Source organism: Pimephales promelas, chromosome 21 (genome assembly GCF_988280905.1).
Source record: "Pimephales promelas chromosome 21, fPimPro1.hap1.1, whole genome shotgun sequence".
NCBI lineage: Eukaryota > Metazoa > Chordata > Actinopteri > Cypriniformes > Leuciscidae > Pimephales > Pimephales promelas.
In genome coordinates this window covers 21,670,042-21,692,331 of record NC_142789.1, presented here as the reverse complement: position 1 = coordinate 21,692,331, position 22,290 = coordinate 21,670,042, and the positions used below count along the sequence as shown (strand labels likewise).

Sequence of the window (22,290 nt, the reverse complement as noted above, 5' to 3'; positions counted from 1 at the left end):
ATTAGTATAATTGTCAGTCATGAAGCAGCTCTTTCTTTACTTGAGGATACATGGATACATATATAATAAGGATAAATATACAAATGGTTTTTTTTTTTATGGATACACCATAAAACATCAAATTTGTATACCAAAAATATTTTGGTTTGGATATATATATATATATATATATATATATATGATGGTGATATATATATATATATATATATATATATATATATATATATATGATGGTGATATATATATATATATATATATATATATGAAGAGTTCAGATGCAAAAGCCTCTAAATGCCATTTGAAATTTTCTTCTAAAATGACCATTTTCATCATTGCCATTTAAGTGAAATTACTGAACTTAAATATACAAGCTTGATAAAAATGATCATTTTAGAAGAAAATTTCAAATGGCACTTAGAGGCTTTTGCATCTGAACTCTTCATATATATATATATATATATATATATATATGATGGTGATGTGTGTATATATATATATATCTCATCTTTATCAAATCGATTAATCATGATTAAAACAAAAGTTTGTGTTTATATAGTGTATGTGTATATATATTTATATATACTGTATATTATACATGCATGTGTGTGCTGTATATTTTTTAATCATGATTAATCGATTTGAAGGTTTGTATGTGTGTGTCATTTAAAGAATAATGACATGGCCCCCGTACCGGGTTTAAACCCAATTGAAAGATTTTTTTTGTGTGTGTGCGCAGTGAGTGAGATGGGAACATTTTTCATTTTTCATTTTGCTGCATAATTATTCTGCACACTAAGAGTTGCCCAATAATTGTGCACACACATATATTCTCCTAAGAAAGCCAAAACCTCAGTTTTACTTAAATATTCAGGATTGAGGTTTATTAACATTTTGGATTGACTGAGAGCACTTTAGTTGAATCCTCAAAAATAAAATTTTCCTTATAATTGTGCACACAGTGTATTCCTCTCAAATATCATTGGTTTTAACTAGTTGTGCTTTGGGAGCCTAGATTACTTAGGACACCAAGTGGCAACCGATATTGATTTTCATACCAATTTTCCTTAAACATGGCAATTTACCATTTATTACAATGACCTGCATAGGTCCAACAATATGCATATGTAGACATAGGCTCAAAACTTTGTGTTGTTTTGATTATGGTTTTTGAATATCAGGTGAATTGATTGTGTAGTGTAGTGAATCATAATGGTGTAGAGTGTGATTGAATTATTGCCAGTGCTTCAATGTCAACAACAAAAGAAGTGTAACTCGACATAATTAGAATAGTTGTATTTTATTGTATTTGCATCTAAAGATGTTTGTTTGCTTTTTAAAGCTGTCTGCAACCCCATCAGGAAAGACCTGTCACCCATTTCTGGGTTACGACCCATCAGTTGAGAACTCTTGCTGTATATCATTGGTGTCCCACCCAGCCGGTACAGGGGGTCTATCTGTTGTCTTGACAACAAAGTCTGTCCTCTAGAGAATCCGTCCCATTAATCAGCTTATGTGAAAGTGAAAACTGATTTTATGAAACAAATAGTGGAAGTAGAGTACTAGTAATACAGAGAACGCCTTTGTCTTTCTTTTGGAAAATAACCTACATTTTGTCTGACCAACTTCTGCTTTGCAGCTTTCCTAAATCAGGCGTAAAAACATTCTCTCATAGAAGTTGGAGGAGGTGCGGTGGCAGTTGTTAAGGGGCATTCGGATTGGCTGACTTACGTGAGAGCAAGACACATGTCATGAGTGAATGCTTCACTCCCCGCCCCTTATTGTCAAGTGTCTGGACTCCGGGTTTATTTGGGCAATGTGTATGTGTGTGAGAGCAAGAAGTACTAGACCATAGTACATAGAAATAGAGCAAACAGCAAACATAGAAAAAACAGACTGATTAAGACTCTGTTTACAGATTCACTGATGCTGTTGGAGAGGCTTTGCTGTTCCTGTCAATTCTACATGGACTTTTGAATGGGATTCATTTACTGCTTGATCACAGGACTCGTACCTCAGAAAGATGGAGGTCAGTACACTTTACTTCTCTAAATCATCCTATCATCTTCTTCAGGAACGTCTTTAGATCAATTCAACCCTCGGTGAGGTTTCAGAACTAGTGATATGAAAGCCATTGCAACCTACCAGAGCATGCTGTCAGTGTGTCAAACAGGAACCGGTTTTCTCTGCAATACTTTTTTCTTTCTTTCTCATGGCCGATGACCAACTGCTGGGATTTCACTGTTCAGATGTGGTGTCAGCCCGTAACCCTTGCCCTCACCTCTCTGAGCCACATATATAGACCCCCAAATGTGTAACGTGATGCCCCTAACCCTGAGAGTGAAAGGAAGAGAGTGGCACTTTATGGCTGTCGTTAACATGCTTTCTTCTTTTGAAAATAGGGTCGAGTTAAGTTGGAGAGGTTTACAGGTTTGATGGGGGGGGTGACACTTTAGTTGTAGGTGGAAATTAGCTATTTTACTTTTCTTAGTCAAGAAAGTCCCTGCTCAATATTAGTGTCATTTTAACATGTGGTTATCTGATGCTTTTTTTGTATGGTGAGAAACTTTGTGTTGGACTGCTGATCTTTATTTGTCACTTCCAACCGCAGCTGCGGTTTATGCCTTCAGACGTGTATTTTCACATAATGGCAAAATCAGATCAGCATTACAAGAAAGGCACCACAGGTGACTAAATATTTGTATTTTGTTTCTAAGACAGATGCTGCAAGTTTATGTGTCTGGTATGTTTTGTGTCTTTTTCTATATCCTATATCCTCTATTCTATATTGATAAGATGTTTTTGAATGATGTCTCCTTATGCTCACCAAGGATGCAGTTATTTGATCAAAAATACAGTAAAAATAGTAATATTGTGAAATATTGTTTATAGTTCTAATTTAATATATTTTACAATGTACTTTATTCCTGAATTTTTTGCATCGTTACTCCCGTCTTCAGTGTCACGTGATCCTTCAGAAAGCATTCTAATATGCTCATTTGCTGCTTTTGAGAAACATTTCTTATTATTATCAATGTCTAAAACAGTTGTGCCGCTTCATATTTTTTTAAAATGCTTTGACGAATAGAACGTTGAAAAAACAGCATTTATTTGAAATATAAATCTTTTGTAATGTTATAAATGTCTTTACCGTCACTTTTGAGCAATTTAATGCATCTTTGCTGAATAATAGTGTCCTTGTTATATATGTTACGTGTACTTACCATATTAATAACAGTAAATTACACAGTAAATTCATTCCATGTAACTAACCCTCAACCAAATCCTAATCCTACCTTAACCCTATATATTAACTACCTGTTGTTAATACATATTACACAGTAGCCTACTTAAATATATAATAACACTTTAACAATGACACCTTAAAATAAAGTGTAACGCAAAATTCTTATCAAGACTACTTTAAAGGTTGTTAAAGTTAAAGTTTCTCCTTCATTTGACCTTTTGGACAATTTTGCACTCTTCCTTATTAGGTATATTTTACTCAAGATGTGGTGTGACGACAACTTGTTTCAAAATCACTCCCACAGAGCAATCTAATTCCTCTCTCACCCACACTATCAACAAGAGACTAAAATATTGTGTAAAATATGTCATATCCTTTAAGCAGGCTATATCTTATGTAGTTCCTTGAAGGGATACTTCACCTCTGGAAAGATGAATGTGTATATCAAATGGGTCATTTATGTAGAAGAAATGTGAAATTATTTTTGAATTTGGAGCTTTCTAGACTGAGAAAAGCCAGAAAATGTATTTTTGGCGGATGAAAGACAACTCCCAGAATGCACTTGCTTCGCTTCCCTAGAAGGCCACGCCTACTAGTGAGTCTCCGTGATGAGTCTGCCCGAAAATGTGTTTCGAGATCACCCAAAATGTCCGGGATTCAGCTTTTGCGTTCTACAGTCGCCATTCATAATGTTTTCTGTGGCGAGCAGGACGAGACTGAGGGCCGCGGGAGAACGGTACGAGGCCGGTGGCGTGATTACCGATGAGCGACACCTGTGAGACTCACCGGTCTCATATCTCTCACGGAGGAGCGCGAATTTTCTTAGCAATGTTAAAACGCACATCAACCCATCACTTGTTTAGCATTCACGTAAACACTACATTCAGATTCACCAATGGAATGAATTCAGTTAGATTGAAGCAAAAAGGTGTGCATGTAAACAATGAACGGCGACTGCAGAAAGCAAAAGCTGAATCTCGGACATCAACGGCCGGACATGTCCGGGAAAAAGAGAATGGTAACCCCTACTACTCAGCTTTCTCCACAGAACAAGAGCCTGCCAGCTTAGCTTCCAAAAAAATATATCTGACACTATTGTGTACATTCTGTGAGTGAGATCCTACTCTCTATGGGCGGGTTGAAAACATGCAGGACAGCCCCTACAACTGACTGTAGTCTCAAAAAAATCCTTCGATGTTGCAAAATGACGATTTTTGTGACATCGGAGGATTTTTTCCAGACAAAAATTACCTAAATCTTTTGTCTCGAGGGTGGAAAGCATGGTAATTTAAAAATACGACAGGTGTTTTACTTAAACAAAGCTTAATGCTAAACCCTGAACTATCCCTTTAATCAAATGGTTATGACCCTAAATTATTTGTGGAAACTTGATTTCCTTCAACTAAAACTAGTCAAAGTAATTGAAATTGAGTATTTATTTAAAGTCCCCCTGTGGTGAAAATCAAGCTTTTAATGTTGTTTATGTGTCTAAGTGGTGTTTTATAGTGGTGCCTATATTTTTTTTTTAACTTACACGTTTTTCTTACACAAAATAGCTTCGAACTAACTGGCTTATACGTATACACAAACAGCATTGGCATTATGGTTTACGTTCTTGATCAAATCAAAAAATTACATCATAAAGTATATATACATGAAAAATACATTTACAAGATTAGTACATGTCCAAAATGTTTGTACGCATTTGTCGTAGACACGAAATAGCATAACTAAATGGCTATAAAGCCAGCGCTGGCATTTGATCAAATTAAAACATTACGTCTGGAATACATTTAAAATGATTAAGTCTTACTTACGGTTGTGGCCCAACAACTGCTGCCTCTGGTTTTAAAGTTGGAACTGCTTCATGTTTTAATAACAGTTTCTTGTTGAATCCGGCATTGAATTCGTGGAGATTCTGGAAGCTGTCTTTCGTAAAATGCGCAGCACAGAGAGCTAAATTACGATCGTCGTTTTCAGGAACATAATCAAACATAAATTGTATCCATTGTTGACGAACTACAACGTCCACGGGAAGCCCGAACACAGAAGACCTGACAACTTGGTGAACATAACACACTTTTGATGAGTCGCAGAAATATGGCCATGCCCTTTTTTTTTGCATATTCCGTAGGGAGGGTTGATGTCATGTAAATGTATGGGTTAGTGACGTCTAAAACCCAGCTGTAGTCCCATTCAAGTAGTTTTTGTAGGTATTAAATTTCCTGATTTTTAAAAGACAATATCTCTGCTTACACTGAACTTTCAGCACTGCAACTTTGCAGATACTGTCCATGCACCAACAGCAACATTACACACTATTTAAAATGAAAAAAAGTGAAATTGCAATCAACCACCCCTTTAGGGGATCAAATTATTGACTTCAGGGGGACTTTAAACGAAGACTTCTTTTTCAATAAAAATAGTTTAATCAGCATTTTATTAGGTTACTTTTTGCAATTTGTTCCATAAGATAGAACTTATAATTCTATAAGTTCTATAATTCTTCATTTGTCATGCACGTTCACACATATACAGTAGTATGTCTAAACTTAACACAAGAACAGAAATAGTGCTAGCTAAACAACTAAAACCTACTCTGAATTTGGGGAAACACACTTTGCAGTGACTTGGGCTTGATGTTGCCTCAGCTATAGAAAGACGTCAGAATCTGGTGACAACATGTAGCCTATATGCATAAAAAAGCAGAAGACATGATGGGTCAGGAAATTGGCTTCTAAAAATAAAAATAAAAAAAGTCAGTCCTCATTAACCCTGACCTTTTATTTACAATGTATCATAATCACGACTGGGGTAATCTGCTGTTTATCTTATGTCGAATCATCTAATCATTGCATTGTGTAGATGCATGACATTTCCTGTGATGCATCAATTTCAAAACACTCAAATCTACAAAAGGGGAACATGAAGCTAGTGAGACTGATTGTGATGATTTCAATCACTCAAATAACATATCTAAACAGCAGTCAGTCATTATTAGCTCCTATATCCTCCCTGGAAAAAACAAATAAATAAGAGTGCATGTGAATCAATGGGTCCCAGGAAGTCGTCTCTGAGAAACAAGAGGTTTTAAGATGATATCATCATTGTTGTGAGACAGGAAATAGCAAGTCAGACGATTTATTATTACAAAGAGTGGGGGTTCATGTTCACTGACCTATGCCTTACCACGACCTGTCCAGATACCACTACCCTAAACTAAGTTTACGGTAACACTCTCATTTGGGGTTATTGTTTTGTTGAAAATGTTGATTTAATGGGGACTTGGTTCAATTCAATTGTTAGAAAGGGACGGAGTTTAGCGGACTAAATCATCGGAGAAGCCCAGCATACATGAGCAAAGAGAAGTCTGTCAATTCACCAGAAAATCGAGTTATTAAATTAAAGACATGCAAGAATGAATCAACGCATTCTCATCCTAGGGCGTAATCTAACTGACACTTTTGATCGTGTGTCTAAATCCGACGTACATGGCAACCTTTAGCGTCAGTTAGTTGACACGGGAAGGTTTTAGGTCTGGGGTAGGGTTCGACCACTAGGAAGCGCGTCTCAATGGTGCCATGTGCTTCGGATTTAGACGCATGGTCAAAAACGTCAGTTAGATGACGCCTTGGGTGAGAATGGGCTGAATCAATAGCATATCAATAACATGCATTTAGAAAATATATCCAGGATGAATTTCCATTTCATGGATTTCATTCATTTATTTGATCAAATATACAGTAAAACAGTCAAATTGTAAAATATTATTACAATTTAAAATAAGTTTTCTATATATATATATTTAAAAACATAAGAAATCACTTTAATAGGAGGATTTTATGCTCAAGAAAAATTTTGGCAACACTTTACAATAATGTGTATATAATTCATGCTTTACTAATACAGATAATCATGAGTTCATGTATAACTAATGAAGAACTAAACCGTTTATTAATGATTACTGCATCAGCAACTAATAAAGAGTCTGTATGATTAATAGATTAAGTATTAAATGAGTTGCTATTAATCCAATGTGTCATTGTGTATTAATTCCTTAACAGATTTTATTAACTAGTGTAAATTAATGTGTTAATACCACAATTATTCAAAGCTATGCAGTTCAAACTTCCAGTTGTCTGCTTTTATTAATCATTAGCTAATGATTTGCAAAGGTATCATTATGTTATGACTTCACTTCTTGGGGCACATCATTAATAAATTGTAGTAATTTGCACATGAATTTGCACTAACAATGAAGTAATTAATCATGTATTAATGCATATTAGTGTACTTGTCATATTATCTGGAAGTTGAAATACAAAGCTTTGGCTGATTTTGGTCAAATTAAAATTTGGTAAAAAAAAAAATTAGTTATTATGGAATTAATCCACAATTGCATATTTAATTAAAACAATTCATGTATGAACTAATACATTAACCTTACAGACTCTTAATTAGTTCATAATGTGGTAATCATTAATGAATAGCTTGGATAATCATTAGTTACACATTAACTCAGTATCATCTGTGCATTAGTTAAGCATGAATTAATGCTTATTAGTGCACCCGTATTGTAAAGTGTTACCAAAATTTCTTATCAATTTTAACTACAGTTGTGCTGCTTGTATTTTTTGGAAACCGTGATAAATTTTTTGAACAATAATTATGTAAAATGGATATCTTATAACATTATAAATGTCACGATTTCTTAAAAAAAAAAAAAAAATATATATATATATATATATATATATATATATATATATGCACACACACACTTACATTCATACAGTCCTTGGAAAGCAAGGGGAATTTTTCTTGAATAGACAATTTGCATGAAGCTCATCTCACTCAGATGCCCTGTGGGAAAGTCTAGTATATAAACCTAACAAGGCAGCTTTCTGTCCCTGTGAAGAGACATGCACTCATTGCCTGTGCCAGTGACCCTGTGTGTGCACTGCAAATATTTACTGCCCAGCAGTAATCAGAAAATATTCTTCTGAAATATGAACCACTTTTTCTAATCAACAGCATTCTCAAAAGACAAGGTTCACTTTTTTTCTTCTTTGAATCATGAAAGGAGGATATTGTGAAAAAAGTTTCTGCAATGTTGTTTGGACCCCACTGACTTTCATTGTATGGCCACAATTGGTTAAAATATCATCTTTTGTTTTTCACAGTTAAAGAGGTAATGGATATTGAAAGTTGAAATGAAGATGAAAATATCTGACGTCTGTGGCTGTGAAATGCTGGTTTGACACTGGGGTTTTCCTCTCTTTTCCTCAACTTGGGTTGAGGTTAAAGTAATTCGGAAGCCATTTTCACAGTACATCACATTCCACGTACACTTAAGATTCCTTCGAAATTGCAGAAGCATCTTGTTCAAAGGAATGTATTTAGTTCTCCTAAGTAATGCATCTCAATTTTATTCAGAATTTTGGTCATTGTGGGAGGAGCCTAACATAATAAGTAAGATATAATGTACAGTAAGCAAATCAATAAACTCACAGGGTGATCATAATCACATTATTTTAGCTTGCACAGCTAGTTACCAAGTATCTATGACGTATTCATTTAAACAGAAATAATGAGATATTCCCTAAATTTGGAAAGATGTTCTAATGGTTTTGAAAGAAGTCTCTTATGCCAAGGCTGCCCTTATTTGTTCTGAAATACAGTAAAAACAGTAACATTTAACTATTTGATATATATATCATATATATTATATATATATAATTGAATAAATAAATAAAAATGAAAAATTATAGTTATATAAATTATTAATACAATTTAAAATAACTGTTTCCTATTTTTATATTTTTAAAACCTATTTTTTTTTCCTGTGAAGTAAAGTTGAATTTCCAAAATCATTACTCTAGTCTTCAGTGTCAGATGATCCTTCAGTAAATCATTTTAATACGCTGATTTGATGCTCAAGTAAAATGTATTATCATCAGTGTTGTAAAAGTTGTGCTGCTCAATGTTTTTGTGGAAACCATGATACATTTTTTGAATAGTAATTATTACATATTTATTTTATATTAATAAATATATTATAATATATTAGATATATTTTATAACATTATACATTTCCTAATTTCTTTATATATATTCTATATATATATATATATATATATATATATTTATACATTTATTTATTTATTTATTTATTTATTTTTACTGGAAAACTTGATTTTGATTTAGCTAATCGCAGCTATATTTTTCTAAAAAAAAAAATGTTTTGCCTTTTTGATGACAAACTACTGTTTAATATTTATTAAACAGTAGTTTGTCATCAAAAAGGTAAAACATTTTTTTAGGTTTCTCACCCAGCCCAAGTCATTTTAGAAAAATATAGCTGCGATTAGCTAAATCAAAATCAAGTTTAATAAATCAAGTTGTGCAATAAATATTGTTAACTTACAAATGTAGATATCAATATGTTAAAGCACAGCATGGCATGGCAGTTTTCATCTCACAGGAGAACAAGACCTGTCGAGAGAGGGTGTGAGACATGAAGGAGAGTGACAGCTGCGTCTCGAGAGCTGAGACCAGCTGTCCGAGTCTGATCCGCACAAGCAGGCGTGTGCAGGAATCCCATCTGAATTTGACCTCCTTTCTCACTGTACACACGCGCATACTCCAAACACAAACTTAGAAATGTACGCACTCAGCAGTCTTCCCTTTTAAGACGTGTACGGTCATACACACCGGGGGCAAATTTAATATACAGCCACACCATTTCAGCACAGTATTTGAGCACATAAATCTGCTGGTTAGATTATTTAGCTGTAGGAAACTTTGTGAACAATGTTGAAAGCTATTTTTTATTATTATTATTATTATTTTTGCAGAATTATGTTAAAAAGTATTAAGAAATACATACTTTTCATAATTGTTAAAGGGCCGCTATATGTAAGTCGTCTGCCCGGGTCAAAGCCGGTCGGTGAATGAGCAAACTGACTGTGCACCTGCAACCTTATTATATGCTTGTATAAATAAATATCTATACAATAGATTTAAGCAGAGGATTTTGCCAAACTTGACACAATACAAGACAAAGACGTTAGCTTACATGACATTAAAAAGTTGCTATAGTTTAAAAACCTATAATACTGAGTTAATATATAAAAACACACCAAAAGGTTATCTTATTTCTTCAGGAATTTAAATCTCAGTGTTTTTTTTTACAACCAAAGGCTGTGTGATATTGTGGCATCTTGGAAATCTTGTTGATTTTCACTATGAGTGAAGGGAGCAATCTAAAATGATGGCCGTTCGATGGTGGATTCATCCACGTGTGTGGAGCGGTCGAATGTGGCAACATATACGATTTTATTCCCCCAACCTACGGATGACTTACTCCTTTAAAAATGAATTTTCAAAGTTGCAAATAAAACAAAGATGTTTGGATTAAATGTCACGTTTAATAAGTTTGTTACTTTTTCTTTGCTATTGTTGTGGCATTTACAAACAATTTCTGAGTGAAAAATGTTTTCGATTAAATCCAACACTATTTTTTACATAGAAACATCACAACAATTGTCATTCTAAATGCAGTCATTCCTTTCAGTGCAAACTTGCATCCTTTTTATGCAAACTAGGCATATTAATCATTGTCGATGTTCTGAAACCTCTGCTATTAGCACTAATACAACAACCGACTGTGATCAAAATGAACACATTCTCTGTCCGTTTTATATCAGTATCAATGTGCTCATGAAGATATATAGATGACACACATAACATAACCACAATGAATACAGATATCATTTTGTATGCTGGCAAAACCACATCACGCTATGACTACTTTAAAGTATGTTGAGTGCAACTTCGAGTTTCGTTCTCATTTGCAGCTTGGTTCCCACACAAAGCGTGCTGGCACTAGCTCTATTGCGCTCTGGTCTGTGTGGGTCAGAGTAGAGGGCCTGTGGTTTGTTGTGGTCAGCATGCATTACCCAGAGCCCATGTTGCAGGCGACTGGAGGGCTTGTGAGCGGAACAGGTGCTCGGTTTATCAGCCATGTGGGCTGAATAGAGGCTTTGTCCATGAGCCATTTAAGGCAGTGCTTGTGTCCGTGTCTCTTATCAGCAGCGAGTGGAGGATTGAGGAAGGAAGGCTGCCGCGTGTGCGTGTGTGTGTGAGCGAGCGGATATGGGTTGGGGGAGCTGAACATTAGCTACTGAACATACATGTACATTGCAATGATGAGGTCACCTATTTCTGCAGATAGCTATTTATTTTTATAGCGGTTATATTTTGAAATGTTATTAGGGTGGCGGTTATATTTTGAAGTGTTATTAGGGTGGTTCTGAAAAATTTCAAAGGAATATTCTGTTAAATATGAAATTTTTTTTACAGCACCTGCAAATGATTTTTACTCGTTTCTTGTTCAAACATTTTTTTGTGTGTGTGAATTAAAACGTTTGAGGTTTATTAGATTAAATGTAATAATAAAAATAGAATTTAAGCAATATAAAATCAAATATGATATATATATATAATATTTGATTTTATATTTATTTTTTTATATGATTTTATATTTTATTTTTTAATTGATTTTATATTTTATTTTTGTTATATATATATATACAGTATATATATATGGTTATACAGCAATTTACAAAAAAAAAAAAAAAAAAATGTGGAAAACATTCAAGACAGATCCCAATTTTCCCAGATGTGGACGTCCCAGCAAATTCACCACATAAGAACTACCCTTCAGACTCTACAGCCCTCAGTTAACATGTTAAATGTGAAAGTTGATGGAAGTACAATTAGAAAAAGATGGGACAAGAATGGCATGTGTAACAGAGGCCAGCTAGTTGCTGTGCAAGTAAACCTCACTCCTCTAATGTCAATAGGCGCCTATTGTTAGAGCGCCCGACTCTTATGCCGGAGACCCGGGTTCGAGGCCGGGTTTTTAGTTTGCTTAAGGTTGCCAGGATAAAGCCTCTTATCTCTAAAAAGAACATGGCAGCATGGCTTACACCTGAGTTGCATCTGAATAAACCTCAAAACTTCTGAGAGCAAAGTGTAGATGTCTGGCCATAATGTACAATGTCAAGGCGAAAACTAAACACAGCATATCACTACAAACACCTCATACCAATTGTCCATCATGCTAATGGAGGGTTTATGATTTTTGGCTTGTTTGGTTACCACAGAACCTGAGAATTTTGCAGTCATTGAGTCAACCATGAACTTCTCTGTATACCAAAGTATTCTAGAGTCAAATGATTTTAGTGTCCGACAGCGAAAGCTTGGCCGTGCAAGCTTTTCTGCATGCATGCAACAGGACAATGATCACGAGAACACCAGCAAATCTACAACAGGACATCTGAAACAGAAAAGAATCAAGGTGTTGCACAAAGTCCAGACATCAACCCGACTGAAATGCGGGACCAGAGAGCTGTGCATAAACAAGTGCCCCCAAACCTCAATGAACTGAGCCAAAATTCCCCCAAGAATGATGTGATGGACTGATACAGTCATACAAGCAATTGAATCATAGGGTGTACTTAGTTTGTCACACATGGGTTTTCCCTTTTGACTTTATTTTTGTTAAATAAATAATTACACAGTGTAATATGTCATTTTTCGTTGTTCATCTGATGTTGTATTTACCAAAATAATTCTAACAGGCGTGTGTGTGCATGTCAGACAATACTGAACGCTTTGCATGCCCTTACATTTCCCGAATGCAAATTGAAATCTGATCTTAACATTTAAATTTGGATTTGATTTGTTTTATGTCACTGATAATAAAGCTGAGTGACTGATAGATCGTGTTCATTCAAGGTATTCCTCCATAATGTATCCAGTGCTGTAGGACGTGAAGCATGTGCACTGTTGCTGCTGAGGAATTTGTGAGCACATGGGACGGGGTTTAAAGAGACGTGTGGACATACTACAGGAGTGTGTGTGTGTGTGTGCTGAGCGAGTGGCGCTCCAGATGTCACAAATATCAAATATCTTGTTTACTTTATGATTTGCAGGTGTTTGTGTTTGTGTCTGAGGGCCTGTTTATAAATAACTGTACAGACATCTGAAGTTCATGAGTATCAAAATCTGGAAACGCTATTGAATTTACAGACAGACAGAGTGCTTTAGATATTTCTGCTAAAAATGATTTTGAATTTGAATGGATTCATTGTCCAACCTGTTTCCCACCGATAAACAGTCTAGACCAGAAATGTTGTATATTTGGGATTTTAAAATGTAGACACAGGAAAGTGTGTGGAAGATGTTTCCTTTTTTCTAAAGACAATTGTTGTAGGAAGTGAAAACCAAGCCTAGAGAAAGGCTTTTCATCCATACACCTGTCTTATTAGGAAAACATATTTTTATGTTTTAAAGGGATACCCCACTTTTTTTGGAAATAGGCTCATTTTACCACTCCCCCATAGTTAAACAGTTGGGTTTTACCGTTTTCGAATGTATTCAGCCAGTTTTCTGATATTTAGAAGGATATCAGAAACCAGACAGTTTCTGGTCCCATTGAATTCCATAGTATATTTTTTTTCCTACTATGGAAGTCAATGAGACCAAAAACTGTCTGGTTTCTGATATTCGTCTAAATATCAGAAAATCGGCTGAATGGATTCGAAAACGGTAAAACCCAACTGTTTAACTATGGGGGAGTGGTAAAATGACCCTATTTCCAAAAAAGTGGAGTATCCTTTTAAGTCTCTTGTGCTCATCACGGCTGTATTTATTTGATCAATGATACAGTAAAACAGTGAAATATTATTGGAATTTTGAAAAACTAATTTTCTATTTTAATATATATTTTCAAATGTAATTTATTCCTGTGATGGGCAAACTAAATATTCTGCATCCTTACTCTACCGTCGTCTTTTGTGTCACATGATCCTTCAGAAATCATTCTAATATGCTGATTTGCTGCTCAAGAGACAGTTCTTATTATTATCAATGTTGAAAACAATTGCTTAAAATGTTTGTGGAAACATATACCATTTTTTTACGAATTCTTTGATGAATTGAAAGGTTTAGCATATATTTGAAATGGGAATTTTCTGTAACATTAAAATGTCTTCATTGTCACTTTTGATGTATTTTTTATGTGTCCTTCCTTGCATAATAAAAGGTGTGCATTTCTTATAAAAAATATATAGATATTACTGACCCCAAAATTTTGAATTTAACGATATCGATACTGGTAGTATAATATTGCAAAGAGGCAAAGAAAAAAGTATATTTGTGTTGGATTTTTGCTGCTGAACAAAGCGTTAGAGGATAACTAGGGAACAGGGATCACATGGATTCTTCATGCCTAGTTACGCGCTGGCCCATTATTCTTGTCACACAAGGCCATTGTTCATTCAAAGCCTATTCTAAGACATTACTGCCATCCGTGGTGCTTCTTCATTGTGTGTCATTGTCATTACGTGTCTTCTTCTGACCAGAACTTATCTTAAGGCACCAATCTCTTCTGTTCCCTTCAGACCCTGTATGCCAGAGCTCTCTATGACAACACAGCCGAAACTGAAGATGAGCTGGCTTTTCGCAAGGGTGACATCATCATAGTGCTAGAGAAAAATGTGGTGGGTAGCAATGGTTGGTGGACATGTTCTCTTCATGGACGTCAGGGCCTGGCACCAGCGAATCGCCTGGCCCCTCTTTCTCCAGCAGAGGCTGAGAAACTTTGTGCGAACTTAAGTGCACAGAGAGACTACTTGAGCAACCATAGCCATCAGAACATCTATCAAACTCCAAATACTACCAATCCGTCGGGGAATCCAATTTATGAAGATATGAATACAATATATAAAGTGCCCCATCAAACCAACCCTTCACCAGATAAGCAAGACGATACAGGAGGAACCAGGTCTCCACATAAAGTAAGTCTCTCATTGGATCAACCGCACCTTTTCGATTACTGAGTCATGTTTATGTTTTATGCAATAGTTAGTTCCTGAGTTTGAATTTGATTGGCCCAACATCACTGGAGCCTTTGAGTTTTTCAGACTGTCAATTTATGCATTAGTGGTGAGGATTATTCAGGGACTATTTCCTCAGGTTACACCGGTAGATGACAATAATCGTCTTTATGAGAGAGTAATCAATTTGAATCATCTATCCAATCAATTTGTTAAAACACTGATTCACTGAATCATTCTTCCGAAAGACTCATTCAAAACATGGATTATTTCAAGACTGAATCAAATGACTGGCTGCATCCAATTACACATAATTCCCTATATAGTAGATAAAGACAGTATATGAAATGAGTTTATTGTCTAAATTCACAGTATTGAGACAATGAGGCCATTGTGATTGACAGTGAAGTAACGCAAATGATGCGGGTAGGTCACATGACAATAGGCCTTATGCACCAGAAAAACAAGCATGCAGCCATCTTTAGAATTTTGTCTATGAACTTCTGTTTTTGTGGTAGCCCTGTATATTTCTATGGCTGTCAAAGAGTAGGATAATTAGCCGGTGAAGTGGATTTACTTATTTTAGAGTTAGGGAAATATTATAAATATAAATATAATTATATAAATATAATTCAAATATAATTTGAAGCGGATGTCATAACAAATGCCTGAAGACTAAGAAGATTTTAAAACTAGCGGTTCATTCATAAATCTTCATTCTGTGGGAATGCAAACCAGAAGACAGAACGCAATGAGCGTAGCTCGTATAAAGTCTATAGGACACCCAGATTACATTTATACTGTACACATATTCGTATTAAATAGAACATATTTTTCAGCAGTCACAAAGTGTTTACTTATTAAGAAGTACTTATAGTAGTATGCTATTTCAGATGAATGAGTCATTGATTTATTCACCCAACCGATTCATTCAAAAACAATGATTAATAATTAATAATTCATTCATAGGATTTCATTCTTAAACACTGATTAATTTAGTAACTAAACCGTACTGTTGAAGTGTCTCAGAGACATGCGACGGTTGCAACTTTGCCTGAAACTATTTTCTTTGGCAGAGCAAAAAAAAAAAAAAAAAAAAAGACACTGAAATTTTTCAAAAATGTTAAGTTACTTTGTTTAGAACTGTTATATAAAATAAATATTACCCTTGCAATCATAAAAGACAGATCTGAATATTTAGATGATTTAGAACTGAGGTGAACAACAAGCAAGGTCTTGGAAACCCCTGCTGGCAAAGAGTTTACAGATGGGGACCAGGGGCCTCTCTCTGCGGGGACAGGTATGTAGCACAGGGGCTTTATAAGCTCATAAAAGAACAGCAAAGACAGATTTCAGACACAACTAACTGCAACCAGAAAATCTAGGGCTGAGTACCCCAGAGAAAGAATGAGCGAGGGGAAGAGAGAAAGACAGAAAGAGAGAGAAAAGTGTCTGTGCAAGTTACTGTGTAATATATGAGGCAACTGGGTGCACATGTTGCCCACTTCCCCTCCTGCTTCAGGGAGAGACGTTTACTATAGCTGCTTATAACATGGTTTAATTAGAAAACTGGGTTAACAGGGCACAAGTACAGTAAAGTGCACAGCACTTTAAAGGTTCCTGTCTCGCAGTAAGAAGTGGGCCATGTGTTGACACCTCCACAGAGTATTGAATTGTTTGTTTGTTGAGTTAGTTGTGTGACTAGACATACACTTTTGCTCTTTTCAGGCTCTAACTGCTCATCCCAGAACTGGTACCGAAATATATGATGTCCCAAGTCCGGTGAGAAAACCCACCTTCTTCACAGTAAGTCCTCTTGAGGTTTTCTTAGGGACCCCCCAGGGGGCTGAAAGGGGGGTCTGCAGAATATATATCTTTTATATTATATAATTATTTATTTTATTTTAGAGAAAACAGGGTGAAATGTAGGAAAGAAATAAAAATGTAGAACTTATATAGTTATAAATCTGTTTTAATGTTTAATTCTGGTTTTTGCACAATTTATTTTATTGACTGCCATTGTTTTGTCAGTATGAAAATATTTACAGTACAAATCATAGTTTTAATAGAAAAAATTATCTAATATTGATAGCAGGTAAAAAAAAAAAAAAGAGACAGGCCTACATTGTATTTTTAAAAATGAATTATTTGTTTTGTTTTTCACATTAGTATACTGACAATATCAACCAGTTATTTGATTTTGGAAAAAATTGTGTGTATTTTTTTTTTAAACAACACCAAAATTATGGGTCTTTAGTCCCAATTGAAAAGTTTGAAAACCTTAACACTAGTCATTTTTGGTTATACAATCAAAAGTTTGATGGTCAGCTTTAGAAATACTCTGCAAAATAACATTGATAACATTTAACTTCATAAACTGTGTAACTTGTCTTTTGAAGTCATCTACACGGCGGCCTTTGGAAAGGGAAACATTACTGACGTCGTCAAGCACCGCATCGTTTAAAAAAAGATATGAAATGCTACAAAATACAAGATGCGCAACTGCAACCAATATAAAAGTAGGCACGGTAATGCATGTACAGTAAAATTTGTGCAATTTCAGAACCATTTCTAACTGAAAACCTGTTTGCTTCTATTTTAGGTCGCCACTATACACCCATTAGTGTCCCAAGATCCCAATTATGACATCCCAATACCCTCCATCCGTGAGGATATTCAAAAGCCTCCATGTGGTTTTATTACCATGCCTGAATCCTCTAAGTCTGAATGGATTTATGATGTGCCTCTCTTCCCACAAAAACAAGGATGTGAACCTGGTTATTATGGAACCATGCCACCCAAAACTATTAATTCAAAAAACAAGCCGCTTTATGATACTTTGCCAAAACACATTAGGCCTGAAAGGAAGCACAGTGCCGCCCAGCCCCTCTATGACATCCCCAAACCGAGCAATGCTGCGGTGCAATCTTGTATAGACGCTGGGAAATCAACAAATGCATGCATCTATGATGTCCCACCTTGCCTTAAACCGAAAGAGACGCCCAAACACCAAAGCCTTCCTGAAATGGACTCTATAAAGAGCCACGAACCCCTTGACTACAGGGGTAAACCTGGACTCATGTATGACCAACTTCAACATTGGCCCTCAAGAGACAGGGCGATGTCCAGGAAGCCTGTGGAAGGGATGATTAGAACGGACAATGAAAATAACAAAGACCACCAGAGGAGCTCAACGGTGTCCACTTCATCCATGGCTTCCAGCTCTTCCAGCTCTTCCAGGAGCTCTTGCGACTCCTTCATGCTGAGTTCTCCGGAACCCGAGCCCTTGCGTGAGGTCACGCTTTCACAGGAGGAAGCTGGGAGCAGGTTGCTCGAGCTGCTGGAAGTGGTGTGCCAATCCGTCCCCAAGCTTATGCTGTTCGTCAGCAGCCAATGGAGGAGCAAAGAGCACCTGGAACAGCACCTCCATAAGATCCGCACGGCTACCGAAGACGTGACTGACTCCGTCAACTGCTTCTTGAACTTTGCCTTGGATGTCAGAGGTAATGCGCAGCGGCTGACCGACTCTAACCTCCAGACCAGGCTCCTGAAGCAACTCTCCATCGTTGAAGACTCAGGCTTGATACTTCAGCAGGCTTCAAGCGCTTTACGAGATCGGGGCTGGCTGCTGGATAAGCTAGTTCAGGATGCCGGCCATTCCCAGACGCCTGACCACCTGGAGCGGTTTGTTATGGTGGCTCGGACCGTACCAGAGGATGTGAAGAGACTCGTGTCCATCCTGAACGCAAATGGGAAGCTTCTTTTCAGAGTGCCGACAAAGGAACCAGACGTGGTGGAGGATGTAGGCTCGTCTGAATGGAGAAGTAAATGTGAACCGATGGTAGACTCAGGAATAGATGAGAGTGACTATGTGCAACTTCAGGTAGGCAAATCACACTACAGGCTACTCTCATTAACATCAATAGCAGTTATATTAATAAATAAAATGCTATTACTCTAAATTTTGGATCCATACCGATAACCCCATAAAGTATTTTCATGTTATGGCCTATAACCAATAAATTGATGATTTTAAAAAGGATTATATTAGAAATGTATTTTATGTATATATATATATATATATATATACAAAATATATAAATAAATGAAATAAATTATAAATATAACGATAAAAACGAATAAATCGTTGTAAATACTCTTCTTCTTCTTAATAGTGCTATTAAATTATTAATTTGACTTGGTCATCTATATGGAAACAATTATCATGCGTGATAAATTATTATTATTTTCTATATATTTTTTTTAATTATTATATATTTTTTTTATATCTGCTGATATGATACTGCTATATCTTGCATCCCTGCTACGACTAGTACTACATTATACCATAAATCAAAATCCTTTGAACATCCTAACTTTTATGTTTTTTAAAGAATTATCTTATGCTCACCAAGACTGCATTTATTTGATCAGCAAAAACAGTAATATTGTGAGATATTTTTGTATCATTTACAATAACCATTTTCTATTTTAATATATCTTTTTAAATGTAGTTTATTCTTGTGATGGCCAAGCTGTATTTTCAGCATCATTACTCCAGTCTTCAGTGTCACATGATTCTTTTGAAATCATTCTAATATGCTGATTGGCTGCTCGACAGTATTTGAAATAACCTTTTAAATGTCTTTACTGTCACTTTTGACCAAATTAATGCATTCCTAATAAAAGTAAAATTACTGACCCCAAACTTTTGAATAGTAGTATTACATTGAATACATTATAAGACATGAACAGTATTGTTTTCTTAAATATTTTTTAACCAATGTTATTGCTTTTCAACAGACAAAGCCAGAGGTTGACCAACAACCAAAGCCGACAAAGAGCAGCTTTAAATCAAAGAAAAACGGTGATAAAAAACAGGTAAAAACGTGTGACGCTCCCAGTATTGTGTTCAAAACTTATATTGATTTGGACATTCTAAACAATTTCATTATTTATCGTGTCTTCAACAGGTTTTGAAATCACAACCCGTTAGCCCCTGCAGTCCACACCAAACCTCCAGGAAGCCTTCCATCTCTGACCACTGCCGGCTATATTTTGGTGCCATTCAGAAGGCCATCAGCGTGTTTAGAAGTAGTCTGAATGATGGCCAGCCCCCGGAAAAATTCATCTCCCACAGCAAGCTGATTATTATGGTAGGCCAAAGACTTGTGAACACTCTGTGTAGTGAAGCCAAAAGTCGAGAAGCCAACCGGGACATGTTGTCTATGAGCACTCAGTTGTGTGCCTATCTCAAGCAACTGGCCATGGTGACCAAGAAGGCAGCTGTGAACTTCCCTGACAAACTGGCTGTCCAGGAGGCAGAGGACATTGCCAAAGAGTTGTCTCAGAGGGTACAACACTTCAGAATGTCACTGGACGTCTGAGCGGCAGTTTTGCCATCTGGTAGCCCAGTTTATCGCGAGAGGTGGGCTGGCGAAGACAACATGCACAGACAGCAAAATAGTGTCGACCCAGTTCAGGACGGTGTGGAATCCAAGTGTACCAGATGGGGCCCGGATCTGGGCCGACACTATGGTGCTGTCTGCGGTCTATTTGTGGAATATCTAAATTTCTGTGATTTTTATGCGAGTCTAAAGCAGCCATCCTTAAACCGAACCCCACATTTTTTTGTTTTGTTTAACATGGATGAGGAGGTAGTGTTAAAGGTAACAAAGGGACCACTTATAATTATAACCTCAATTAATGATGTTGAGTATGTTTGCATGCACGACATATGCTGATTCAAGAATAAAAGCCTTTGTACAAATATCAGTAATGTATAGACATTTAAAATGTAAGTGTTGCAATCAGTTTTTGCTTTCATTATGCATGTAAACATACTAGATAAAGATAAAGAAGAAAGCATGATAGTTTAAAGTGATAGTTCACCCAAAAATGAAACTTTCAGTTTTTAGATCCACCCTCATGTTGTTTAAACCTGTTTTTCTGTGAAACACAGGAGCAATTCAAATTTTTTTAGTACAAGAGTTTATAACAATCATGTCAAGCTCCAAAAAGGATAAAACAGCAGATATAATACATGAATGAATGAAGGAATCTTATGTCTTATGAATGAATGATGGCTTTTAGTCTGTTTCTTAATAATATGGACTGATTTTATGGTGCCTTCTGGTCCATTTTTGGAGCTTGAGACTCAAAAAGTTTGTTTTTTTAATGACAGAAGTTTCATTTTTTTCGGGTGAACTATTATTTTTAAAGACAGTAATACAGTAACAGTCTTAAACATGACCTGTGCATTTATTCGTTGCATTCTTTCTGATATATTCACTCAGCCAAACCTCAGGCTTTAAATTGCACTTTTATAAAGCATACATACAGATTTTTGGTCAAGTAGACAAAAATGTATGTAGATGTAGTATGTGCCACTTTTTTGTATAATAATTGAAAATGCTGTGTTTCAGCTAAATGTAAATATTTCCTCAATACATTTGATGTTTTTGTATACTTTTTTTCAGTATTCAGTTTTCACACAGTAGCAGTGTAGAATTCTCTGTTTCTTCAGTTGTCTGTGAAACGATTTCTTCTCGACACAAATAAAATGATACTTACCAACATTTTCTGTCTGTATAATATATGTACTGAGACATTATTCAAATTATCTTCTTTCACAGAAGAAAGTCATACAGATTTGAAATGACATAAGGGATAGTTAATTGACTGAATTCTCTCTCTCTCTCTCTCTTTTTTTTTTTTTTTGCACACTGGCTGTTTTGAATTCAAATAAATCAAATGACAGAACACCAGTGTGGTAGATCGAATTAGATCATATCTTATCACCAACAATGTGTCGTGCCAAAGTGTCTGCTTCTAATGAGAAAAGCCTGGCTTCTTGTGTACAAAAATAAATAACGCATTGGCGCCCTCTATCGATTGAACCTTGAAAAACGTTTAAATTTCGACCAAGACCCACAGCCAACAGATGGACCCCTAGTATTAAAAAAAGCTATTAATTAACTTTAAGAACATTGGCAGTTATTAATTATATTATATAATTCTAGCGAATAGTACAGTTGTCACAACGGGAATCCGTTACCGTAGCAAATACAGCTGATATTGGAAGTCAATATAGCAAACAACATTGGTGTTTATATTTATAGTATAGCATATTAATAGTGTTCG

General features: G+C 35.7%; 1 protein-coding gene across 1 annotated transcript; it reads left to right on the top strand.

Annotated features, from left to right (window-relative positions):
* Window positions 1-770: 770 nt before the first annotated feature.
* cass4 (Cas scaffold protein family member 4) lies at window positions 771-21,725 on the top strand. The gene is made up of 7 exons (XM_039673332.2): window positions 771-2,026; window positions 14,713-15,108; window positions 16,876-16,953; window positions 17,547-17,666; window positions 17,750-19,030; window positions 19,951-20,028; window positions 20,121-21,725. The coding sequence occupies exons 1-7, from the start codon at window positions 2,021-2,023 to the stop codon at window positions 20,532-20,534; spliced, it is 2,373 nt and encodes a 790-aa protein (XP_039529266.2). The 5' UTR covers window positions 771-2,020; the 3' UTR covers window positions 20,535-21,725.
* The last annotated feature ends 565 nt before the right edge of the window (window positions 21,726-22,290 follow it).

Excerpts from the sequence above, each read along its gene's own strand:
- cass4 (XM_039673332.2), top strand. Across the intron at positions 19,031-19,950 it reads GTGACTATGTGCAACTTCAG|ACAAAGCCAGAGGTTGACCA; the intron begins GTAGGCAAATCA and ends GCTTTTCAACAG. Across the intron at positions 20,029-20,120 it reads AAAACGGTGATAAAAAACAG|GTTTTGAAATCACAACCCGT; the intron begins GTAAAAACGTGT and ends TGTCTTCAACAG.